This window comes from Falco naumanni, chromosome 7 (assembly GCF_017639655.2).
Source record: "Falco naumanni isolate bFalNau1 chromosome 7, bFalNau1.pat, whole genome shotgun sequence".
Taxonomy (NCBI): Eukaryota; Metazoa; Chordata; class Aves; order Falconiformes; family Falconidae; genus Falco; species Falco naumanni.
Window position 1 is genome coordinate 32,387,001 of NC_054060.1, and position 12,046 is coordinate 32,399,046.

The window sequence follows — 12,046 nt, forward strand, 5'->3', positions numbered from 1 at the left end:
CTGCAGATGCAAGAGCATGAGCAAGCTGGAGCCTGCATGCCCTGCTCCACCATGTTCTCAGCTGATGCCTATCAGCGCAGCTGCCACACACTTCTCACACGCCAAGATTTGTCCTGTCACTTTGTTTAATCCCTATGGCTGACAATTATTTTACACTTTAGACACCAGGATGCTTGCTTTGCACATTATGGATCTTCTGCGGGGAAGGCACTATTGCTACAAGAGCACTTTGAAACTTGAAAGACCCTCGAGCTGCCATAAGCTCCGTGTGTATTTGCCATCCTGTCTGAAGAGGTGCAGTTTCAGGCCCTTTTCGTGTCCACGGCTCGGAGGAATGGGTGCTGACTGCAGAAACGTGTGATCTTTGCTGCTCAGGTCCTTGAAGCAGCAAAGCCCATAAGCTCCCACTGAACTTTAAAACCGAAACAGAGTCTCATTGATTTCAGAGGGACTTCAGCACATACTTGAGGGCTTTGCAGTGCAACAGCAGATTCCTCCTGCACTTAAAAGTTCAGCATGCGTTTAAAGGCTTTGCTGAACTGGGGGCCTCCGCCAGCAAAAAGACAGTGGCAGCCTGCTCCGAACCAGTCAGTGGGCAGTGGGCAGGGATTAAAAGCTCACTACAAACATCAGAAGCTCCATGTTGGTGGTGAAACGAGTGCCAGGCAGGACCTGGAGGCAGGTGAGCCCCTTGCACTACCACTGCCTGGTCCTGCCTGCAAAGCCTCCCTGCCACACGCAGATAAACAGCTGCCCCTTATCTGCAGCCACACCACAACCGCTTCCTCCCGGATTACTTAACATACCATTAGAAATTAATTAAATGCTTCTGCGGTGAGATAACAACAGGAAACGGCTGCTCCAAGCAGCTCTCCTCCCTCGTGGTGGGAGACTCGCAGGCCTTTGCTGCAAGGGCTGAGATTTAAAGCCACGAGGCAATGTTTGCTTCTGTATCCTGGGCTGCTCTCGGGCCAGCGTGGCCACAGCACTGGGCCCAGACCGGTAGCCAGGATCCAGCCGGGAGTGCGAGCAGGGGAGTGTGACATGGAAAGATAGGCTGAAGAGATGGGAAAGGAGCTCTCGGTACTCCCTAAGCGCCACTTAAATCCCTGCTTACTTGACTTTGGCTGCCTGCGGGATGTCTCGCAGCTCCTCGTGCAGGCGGAGCACTTTGGGATATTTCTTTTCAACGATAGTGATGAGATAGTGCAGAAGGGTGATGTTCCTAGGAGAGAGGAATGATGAGGTTGGCATGGTGGCCCCATGGGGACCTGAGAGCTCAGTTAAAAATCCTGGTTATACCCTAACCCTCGTAATGAATGATTTTGGGATTTCTGCAAGGATGCTACTTGCTGCCTGCCTGGGGACATGGGATGGGTCTGTCCCCACACACACAGCCACAGCACAGAGCAGTCTGGTCCCTGCAAGCAAGGACCCTCCACCACAGGGACCCAGGGAAGGTGACTTGAATATCACTGCTTCTGTTCTCCATTGTCTTTACTGATGGATGAGACCCGGCAGGTTTGAGACCCGACCCAGCTCCTCTCTGTGCATGGAGCTTGGTGGGGAAAAGCAAACCAGGCAATGGCCGCAGCAGCGTGAGGGGGCTGCAGAGGGGGTTCCCACGGAGAGGAGCCCCTGGGACCTCTCCTCTGGTCACTGCGCCACAGCATGATGGCTCTTGACTTCTCAAAGTAGGGAGAAAAGGATCTGGAGGATGATCCTCCTAATCAGCCTTGGCTGCTGTTTAGTCAGCCCAGGAAGGAAAGCCTCCATCAATCCCCATGCTGATCTGCAGCTCAGCTTCCCTTGAAATCTGTCCTGCTCAAAAAATGGGTGCTTGCATCATCGGATGCTCCAGATGGGGCAGCAGGAAGGAGGGGACCACTCCCACCTACCCACATCCCAGAGGCAACACTAATGGCCCCTCTGTTCCCTCAACATCCCTGGGGCCTGTGGATACTGCTGAGGACGAGGGCAGGGGCTGCTCACTTGTCAATGCTGGACTTGGTGTCCGCGATCTTGTTGAGGCTGGAGATCTTAAACCCGAAAGCGTTGCCCCTCTGGCCCTTGTTCATGTAGTTCCCGAATGCCAGGACCACCTCCAGCAGCTGCTGGAGGCTGCTGCTCTGCAGCACTGCCCTGGAGCCAGCACGGATGGCTGAAAGCAGAAAGGTGTGGGACATTACCCCTTGCCACCACAGCACACTGCTCCCCTTGCAGCAACCTCTTCAGTACCCCCATGGGCAAAGACCAACAACCAACTCCCTCCCCCTGCATCACTGCAGCCTCCATGCGGACCAGCCTTGCCCGGGCATGGAGAGATGCTCTTCCTACGAGTGCTCCCTGTGCCCGCACAGAGCACCTTGGCAGGTCCCGTCACTTGCCTTCCACCTTGGGTTTGACTTCTGCAACTCTCTCTGCAAACTTCTTCTTGAAGTAAAGGGACTGCAGCCTTTGCTGATAGTGGTTTATCCTGGAAAAAAAAGAAAACAACAGAGGTGCGGGCTGAGCTTTGCTTGCTCCGGGCAGAGTGCAGTTGCTCTGCTGCTCACAGCTGTGCTCACAAGGCATACTTAAGCCACGGTGATTAAAAAATAATGACCCCATTTCTCCCCTAAACTATGCTGGGATGGGAAAAAATGACAACTGAAGCTACAGCTGTCCTGGGGTGGATGCACGTGGGCTCTTAAGCACATGCTTAAGCCTATCCTTAACTCAGCAGGTTCAACAAGTGCATTTTTACAACCTATTGCTATGAACAAACAGTTCTTTTACAACCACTCCTTAGCAAAGATGCTGATGAGGTCTGGGGTCCCAATGGTTTTGTGATGAACTGCAGCTGGATACAGGCACGTCAACCACCAGCACTAATGAAACTGGGGCTTCAGATCCTCAACACAATAGCCTGGGCTGGAAAGCCACCGACACAGCCCAATCCAGCCCTTTTCCAGGCAAGTCAGGGATGGCTCTGCTCATGTCAGTTGTATTTAGGCTAAACAAGATCTCACTTGTACCCAAATGGCAGTCTGATTTGAGTCATTTGGACCAAGGACCCACGGGAGATGCGCTCACAGACAAGGCCATGGGTTGTGCTGTTGTTGTGCTAATCAGAGGTGACACAGACATCACACTCAGTTACAGACCACAGGGCAAATTAAAAAGCTGTGCTGGAAATCAAGGAGAATATTTGCATTGGCACATTGTGCTTTTGAAAAGATGAAGGCATGGGAGCAGCACTTGGGCAAGAGACTGTGAAGAGGAAAGGTGACCTGTGATAGGAAAGCTAATTCTGAGCATCTTCCAGCCCTGAGGCCTCAGGTCTGAACTTCACAGTTCCGTCCTGCCTGTTTTTGACACTCAGCAAGTACACGGTGCATCACCCCAGTGTTCATTGGCACATTTCTCTGGGAGGACAGGAGCGTTTCTGTTTTTGATCTCCCAGTACAGTCTCAGATTGTAAAACTCACTGACTTCGCAAACAAGTGACTTGCTTGAAGTTCAGCTAAGAAATTCAAAGAGCTCAATACTCAGTTGGATTTCAATAAAGAGCTCAAGGTTTTAAACCAGTACCTCTAGAGGATGTGCATGCAAAAGACAAGGTTGTTCCACCCTGAATTCTAAGTCTTAAATTATTGCTACCAAAAGCAGGAAGAAATGGCATTTCCTTTCTGTCTCATATATTCTCAGGAGCCCCAGGGATGAGCCATGCCTGAGGTGAGGAGTGAGATTCATCTACACAGCAGGGCAAAATTTACATACATCAGTCTTGAGTATTCGTTAGGATACGTTCATGTGAAGGGGAAAGGAGCATCGTGTTATCATTCAAACAGTGCCTCCCTGGGCCATGATGCAGATGACGCAGTCTTCTGCACAGTTGTGCTAGACTGAGCTTTTCTCCCCTGAATGAGGGGAAATGTGTCGAGACATGACCCGGGAAACCAACAGCTCTCTAGAGGATCCATCTCCCCATCCCTCCCTGCTGCTCTGTCAAGCTGCTTCTTGTCTGGAATGCACAACCCTGATTTTAGAAGCACAGTGTCACAAGCGATCCAGAGTGGGAGCACCTTACTTGGCCTCCAGTCTGTTTGGCCCACTCATTTTTCTGATGTGAAAAACAGTAAGCAGGGCTTATTTCCCAACCAGGCTCCACAAAACAGCCACCTCACAACCAGCCTGTGCAGCCACTGGTCCAAACAGGTCTCCTGGGCCACCAACCTGCTCATTTCAAAGAGGAACCGGTCAGCCTTGGCCATGCGATCCAGCTCGTGCTTATGCTCTTCCAGTAGGTCAATGTCACCCTTTTCAGGAACAAACTTCAGGAGCTAAAAAAAGGAAAGCACACTGGTGGACATGAGGTCCATGTACAGTTTTTCAGAAGTAAAACAGTGATTTATTTGTTTGTATCTACCCCCTTTTCAGAATGTACAGACAGTGACCCCAAGGCACCTGTGAAATAAGTGTTATTGCTGTCCCTGTGACCTTCCTCCCATTACACATTAGTGTCTCTTGCTTCTGCCCTGCCATCACTCTGGTTTTATGACACACGTACTGTGTCTGCTCCAAGGATGTTTCGACATCACCTCTGCCAGAGGAGATGTCAGGGCCTCTTGCTGCAACTCTACCTATTTGCAGATGGAAACTTTGTGTACTGAATCCTCCCACATCCCTGCTGAAGGTGTAATCACCAGCTCAGCTTTAAGGACAGGTGAATAACATGCTTTCAAAAGGATTTAGATGAATTGAAAACTGGGATTGCCTTTTAAAGGACTGTACAAATGCTGAACAAATTTCAAAAATAACCCCCCCCGAGCATGAACTTCAAGCCACAGCCACAAAATAGGCAACTGGCTCGGCCTCGGGGTCCCAGGGCAGGCCTAGGTACAGGCATGGCACGTGGAGGCCATGCTGCTCCCAGCACCGATGCTACAACCGAGCTGCTTTCCTGCTGCTCCAGCCCACTGGGGTGGTTTTTCAACATGTGGTTGGTAAATAATCTGGGGCCCTGACACACTTCTTAAAGCCATGGTTTGGTCCCGAGCACCTTGCACAGCATGGCCTCAACATAAGGAAACCATGGAGGAGCATGAGACACATTGCCCACCTGCTCCAGCATGTCTTTTGGGAGGTCCTCCTGCTCGTCCATTGTCAAAATTGCTCGTTTGATCTCCTCATTCGAGAGCTTCAGCCTGGGAGGTGGAGGGGAAGGAGAATTATCCTCAGCCCAGCAACCGGGCAAGGTTCAGGAGCATTTCCATATGCACCCATGCAACAAGCTTAACCCCCAGCCAGCAGCACAAATAACGCTATACAGTGTTATGAAGAACGTAAGAGAAATGCAGTAGGACCGTGCTCTGCCAAGGCACAGCACAAAGCAGCCCTGGCCCTGCTGTGAACAGGAGGGCCAATCCCCTCTCCCTGCACTGCAGCTGTTGCCCCCTATTTTATAGTATTTTATGTAAGTATTGTACATAGTATCTTATACACGTATTAAAAATATATAACTTTTATCTGTAAATCTTGCCCATAGCAATGCTACTCCTGCAGTGCCAGCATCCCCAAAGGCCACGGAGCCAGTGGGGATCATGCTCCCCGTCTGCAGCACAGTCCAGCCCAGGCTCAGGACCACGGCTCAGCACTGCTCCTGAACCCATTGCCACAACCCCCAAGGAAAATCTGGCCAACTTCTGTTGCTCTTCTTGGATCTGAACGTTGCCTACCTCACTCTTTCCACCCACCATTATTTGGAGTGTCCCTCCAGGGAAAAAAAAGAGAAAGAAAACCAAAATTTGGGGAGTGGGTGCTCAGCATCCCAGGAAATACATCAGCTCTTTTTTTTGGAGGGGTGTGGATTCAATGTGCTTCAAAGTGTAAAAGGCTGGAAACCAGCAACCCCCCCACCCCCCACCTTTTTCTTCTTCTACTTCACATAACATGAATTGAAGACATAGGCTCAAATTGGAGATTTCTAAAACCACAGACCACTGTATCATAGCAAGCAGCAGCAGGATGGTGTTCCCTGGAAGTGATCTGTTCAACAGCAGCCTGCATCGAACTGAGGCAATAGACAGAAAGACGCCCTCAGCCTCTCCTGGGCTTGAGCAGCCATTAACAACAGTTTACTATGTCTGCAGTACCCCCCGTGACTGCTTCCTGCAAGGACTTTGATTACAAACCCACACCTATTTTTGTTCATGTTTTCGCATTGCATAAAATAATCTAAATGCAAAAGAAGGAAAGTCCAGAGACTCCTACAATTCCATTTGCCAACATCCTATCTCTCGCCTAGCTTGCAGTGATGGTTAAAGCCATTACAATAAATACAGTTGGGGGAAAAAAAACCCCAACGAAATCCTCTGTACTTGCATGCAGGGAAAAGTCACACAGCTGAAAAGACCTGTTCATGGGCTTTGAGGAAACCCATAGCCCCAGTCCTGGTGATCAGTGCTGCCAAGGGATGCTGAAATACTGGATGCAGCTCGAAGGAATGAACTGAAACCAGAAACACACCCTACAGCGGCATGTGAGACCTTGGAAGTCAACCCGATCAGCAGATCAAAAAGAAGACTGGGAACAGAGTTGATCACTCTAATTAATTAAATAAGGAGGGTATTTGTCATCCTGGCATCTCTTCAGGGAGCAGGCTGAGACTGCGGAGCTGGCTTTTGGAAGGTGAAGCTAAGGCAAGGAGGGTGCTGCCCTCTAACACCACGGTAGCAAGGGCTTGGTTTAGCTTGAAACCTTTTGCTCAAGACTGGAAGTGAAGGATTAGCTTTATTGAGGTAGGTTGATCTTACAGAGCTGGCAAGTATCTGTTCCTTACAAGCCTGTCTCTTGTCCTGCACCTGGTCCTCTCTCACCTCCTGCTCCAGGGAGCCCCAAGAGAGGGGTTGTTAAATGAGGAGTGAGTTAAAATCTCACCTCAGCCAGGGGAGGAAGCTCACAGATTGTGCTGAGCAGCAGCCAGAACAATTGCTAGGGGTGCTGTACAAGAAGCAAACCCAGGATCCGTGGAAAATGTCCCCTCCGCAGCTTGCGGTGATGAGCAGCCATGTCCCCAGCACACCCTACCTGTCGTGTACGAGAGCAGTGGCTGGGATGGACACAACCTGAGGTGGGATATGAAGCTGCAGAAGGACTCCTTTTACACCCGAGCAGTGACATGAAAGCTCAGACTGCCAACAAATGTCACACCGGTCCCCAACATGGTGAAAAGCAGACACTGGCTAGGTTTGGATATTTGGGGGCATCCCTGGGAGGCAAAAATGCTCCTGGGAGAAGGGGGTGGGTAGGCAGCAGCTACCCCTCATCCAAAGCGAACACCTAAAGCACACACTTTACGGTGATTGTCTCCAGGCGGGCGGTGAAAGATGAGAGTGACTTTTGTAAGCCCTGCTCATTAAAAGCAAAGTAAACAATAAAATATATTTAAAAAGAAAGAGGTCGAGAAAACTTTTCTCAGGAATCATCAAAACCCAGTGCCAAGAACAAGAGCCTGCCCCAGCATCAGCAGAGAGCAAGTGCAGGGCGCCAGAAGAAAACAGCTTCTCAGACAATTTGATGGGAAAGGGGCCAGTGAAAGCTAGAAGCTTATCTATAACCACAATAATTATCATTGTTGGCAGCAGCTGTTGAACGTGAGCTGTCTGAGAGGAAGGGGGTCACAGGACTTGCTGTCACAGGGATTTAAAGCCAGCAGCCCGCCGATGCGAAGTGACAGCTCGCCAGCCTGACAAGCACGGGGCTATTTTGCGCGGCTTTTGTAGAATCCTGCAGAGGACGTAATAAGTGTGAAGGGGAAAAATGAATTCCACTGAGAAAGGGACGCGCCCTCTTGAAAAGCCACATTCATTTGAGAAAAATGCTTCACACCGCCTTGCTGGAGAAAGGAATCAAACAAGCCATTCACCGCTAGCACAGGCAGAAAGCAACGGAGCAAGGGCTTGATTTGCATCTTGCAGAATGCAGCACTAAAAATACACACATGTACAGAGGGAGAAAAAACAAGGACATGGTCGGTTCACAGAGGAAGATCCGATAATGCACTGACATTGGCAAAGCATTCTCCAAAAAAAAAAGAAGAAAAAACCCAAGTGTTAAAAATATTCTTGTGTTGCATTACAAGCTGGAGGAAAATCCAGTGATCTCACTGTGCAGTAATTTCTCCCAAAGCAAGGGAAACAGGCAAAAAAATAAATCTACAGAGAGAGATAAAGTATCTCACTGGCTGTAATCTTTCCACGCTGCAAGCCAGACAATGCCTGGTGAGCTTACAAATGTCTGGGCTAAATCAGGGGCCGAGCTTGCAGGTCCTTTTGCATGTGAAAGTTTGCTTGTCCCCACGATGGCTGCGTGAGTGAGGCAGGAGAGCAGCAGCCTGACTGCAGTGAGCCACCCTGCAAGACCAGTCCCTTTGCAACACTGGGACCAGGGACCCGCAGCTCTGCCCAGCTTAGGGACTGGTGGCTGGGGTGGGCAGAGACAGAAGGGTTTGCCCAAGGTTGCATGGAGTCTGGTGGAGATGCAGGGGCTGGTCCTGAGCCCACCAGCATGATGCTTGGGCTTCATCCCAACACTGCCCTTCCTTTTAGCTGCTTGGCATCAAGAGTAAATCACCCAAAGGGGGTTTGGGGAGAGAAACTCTATTGCAGTCCCTTGCAGAAATGTGGGAAGGAGCAGATTTGGTTGCTGCTGTAGTGCTAGAGAAATGCCCTGCTGGGGTGGCCCCTCTGCCCTTGCATCGCTGGGAGCACCACGGGACAAAACCCAGAGCACCTCCAAAGCAGTGGCCAGCCCCTGACGCTGTGGGATGTGCCCGGGAAAAGCCATATGAGAGTCCTGGGGGCCACCCTGCAGGGCTGATCCGATCCCACTTCTCCCTTAGGAAATGACCCAAAGGGGAGGGCAGGCAGGTAGCGGCCTCTGTTGTCCCCCTTTTGTGCGATTAATTACTGGTGACTTGTTTCCAGCCATCACTTTCTTGGAAGAGAAAGGTTTGCTGGTGAAATGAAATTAAGACCTTTGCTCAGTAAGACACACAAGACGCCTTTCAAGTTAAGTGCTTGGGTAGCTCCCCTTCCCACTGAAGGGGCTACTTGTGCGCTTAACTTTAAACTGTATGCTTAAACTTCTGCCTGAATCACACCTAAACTGACTCTGACTACGCTCAGCCTAAGTATGCCAGAGAGCAGCCCTGCCAGTGTCCTGAATCCCATCGTTTTACTTGCTAATAGGTGGCTGCCACAGACATACTCATTTGCCCGCTGCTTTAAACTCTGCTTTTATCATCATCCTTTTTATTTGCACTGCTAGGAAGTATGAAACTCCCCAGAAGCAACCCAGAGCAGAGACAGCCATAAACACAGCAATTTTACCACCAAACATTGCAGCACATGGCTCACCGCACCCGTTGCTCCTGCTGCCCATGGGGCTGCGGACCACCTCTAGAAGAGCTTGAAGAAGCACCAGGGACTGCAAGCTACCTACCCGGAGGGTTTTTTTCTTTTGCAGACATCAGCCTCCGCATACTTTCTAGGGAAGGAAACCAGCCAGGCTGCCAAGGCGAGGCACTGGCACCGCCAACCCATGGTCTGGGAAAACACAGAATTTGGGCACTGCGGCTGCAAGCCCAACTGCCAGCAATGCAACTCCATCCTGGCCAGTCCTGGGTGGCACAAAAGCTTCTGCACTTCCAGGCAGCAGAGTGAATATTTCTGAATGGAGCTACATTTTACTGTTCTTGGGATGACTTTTTTTTTTCTGGGTGAGTCAGAAACAAGTGGCATTTTCTGCTGCTGTTTGGTGGTTGGTTTTTTTTCTAAGTAGCTATGCTGATGGCTCATCCTTTCAGACCCCTGCAGCTTGGCTTTTCCTTTCTCAGGAATCAGTCTTAGTGGTGTAGTTTATCTCACCAAAAAAGGCCCTTTTTATCCTCTTGGCAGCCATCTGGGGATGGGATTAAATTGCTGGTAGCAGTGCTGAGCCTGCCTGGCAAGGGGCACGTGGGAGGCTGTCACCTGAGCAGGGCTGGGCAGCTGTAAGAGGGAGACATCCCCTTCCCGACATCCAGATGTGGCACAGGACACCTGTGCAGGCAGCCAGGCCCTGGCCGGGTTACACCGCCGCTCCCCCCCACCCTGCCGATGCCCAGCGCCTTCCCCAGTCTAACAGAGACCCTCTTCAACCGCTGTCGAAAAGCAAACAAAACCCCGGCTGAGGTAGATAAGAGGTGAAATCAACCCCCTTCCCATCCCCTATAAAGGCTCACTGGGTGCCCCAGCCCCTCTGGGGCTTTCCAGGGACACCTAATTGCCACATACCCACTTAAATCACATTTACACACCCCTCCCCATGCCACCTCACCGTGCACGGTAAGGCTATAGCTGGGTTCAGGTGTCGCTGGCTCTCCTCCCTCGCTGGCTCCTGTCATTAAACTCCCCCCAGGGATGAGAAGCCCTCCCCAGCCCAGGGCAGGGTATCAAACGTCCCCTCGCTCCCTGGTGGGTGAGAAGGCATTAACCGTACCTGGAGAGGAGGATATTGCAATTCTGAGCTCTCCGGCCGTCTATGACTGAAAGCTCCTTGACTTTATGCCGGGAACTCAAAGTGTCATCGATAGCATCTTCCTTCTACAAAAAAATAAAGGAAAAAAAAAACCCAACAAAACAAAAGCCTGGAGAAAAGCCGTGGAGGAGCAAAGACATTTAGTACTCTCAGCACATAGCAGCACGATACACAGCAGGCCCCCATTAATCAGGAGTGTCACCATGGGTTACGGGTAAAACCCATTGCCTGTAACTGAAACACAGTAAGTCATTTCATAAACCAGAGCTGGCTTTGAAGCCTCTGGTTAGAAATGTAAATATTTTCTCAGACAGGGAAGATTTAAAAATCTGCAAACACACAGGCGCTGCTGAATAAATAAAGCCGGGCTTTCTTAGCATACGTATTTGTGATACTTCATTAAATCCTCACATGAAATATTTCATTTACGGGCTGCTGCACACACTCAGCATCACTCTTGGTCTTCACCCCCACCCCAAACATCTGCAATCACCCCTCATGCATCAGTCCTCCCAAGCAAGCTAACCAACATGAGCTACCAGACGTGCAAATGCAACCTGCAGCATTTGCTGCTCTTTCGGTGGAATTCTCTCAAAATAAGGGATTTGAAAGCAGGAATTGGTGTGACATAAGTACCTACATCTCCTAAGCAGCTTAAATATATTACCTTCAAATGAGTAATAACACATCAAATTGTGGTTGTGGGCAAATGGGCAGATCTGCATAACAGCAATTTTGCAGAGTTGCCTAAAGGGTTCATCTTGTCTCCAGTTTTAATTTACTATATTGCATATTCTAGTAAGGTTAATCAATTAAAAGCCAGCTATTCAGTCCTGGAAGGAACACAACCCAGAGCTGCAAGGTCCCACACACTACAGATCTGCACTATATGTCTGCGAGTGTAGGGGACCTGGCACACAACCACTGCACCGGTTGTGACTAAGCACACAAGTTCCCATTTTTTACTGTTCTTGTTTGAATGAAAAAAAAACCCCACCAGCTATAACAAGTGGGAAGCTTCCAGGACAGGTGGTGTAGAGTGAAGGCTGTGGCAGGTGAAGGAAGGTGAGCCCCAAGTCACCTACCACCAGCTGCCCTGCTCATGTGTCTTGTCTGCTCTGACCGTGATGAAATAGAGAACTTCAACCCACAGGTAGGAGTTTATTTATTTCCATCTTCTGAAAAGCGAAAACACTCAGGGGTAGGCGCTTCTCTGTGTTAAGCTGGATTTGAAAATTCAACCCCTGGACCCTGGCTTTGGCATCAGGCCAGACAGCAGAGAGGGCAGCTTCTTGCATACCAGCCACCCCCAGCATCGACTCTGAAGCTGCTCCTCCTGGTGATCACTGGACCTCTGATTTAATCCCCTCTTTGCCGCACATTAATCCCCCACAGCAGCACGTGCATCCCCCACGTCCCCAGCCCCGCACTCGCCCTGCCCTCACCACTCATAGGCACTGGGCTCCTGAGGATGCTCGCTTAC

General features: G+C 50.2%; 1 protein-coding gene across 1 annotated transcript in view; it reads right to left on the reverse strand.

Annotated features, from left to right (window-relative positions):
* The window catches only part of DAAM1 (dishevelled associated activator of morphogenesis 1), an 87,885-nt gene that overhangs the window by 7,973 nt on the left and 67,866 nt on the right, over positions 1 to 12,046 (reverse strand). The window contains 6 exon segments of the mRNA XM_040601013.1: positions 1,118 to 1,225; positions 1,993 to 2,161; positions 2,388 to 2,476; positions 4,219 to 4,325; positions 5,105 to 5,189; positions 10,525 to 10,628. Of these exon segments, the coding sequence (XP_040456947.1) occupies positions 1,118 to 1,225; positions 1,993 to 2,161; positions 2,388 to 2,476; positions 4,219 to 4,325; positions 5,105 to 5,189; positions 10,525 to 10,628 (662 nt within the window).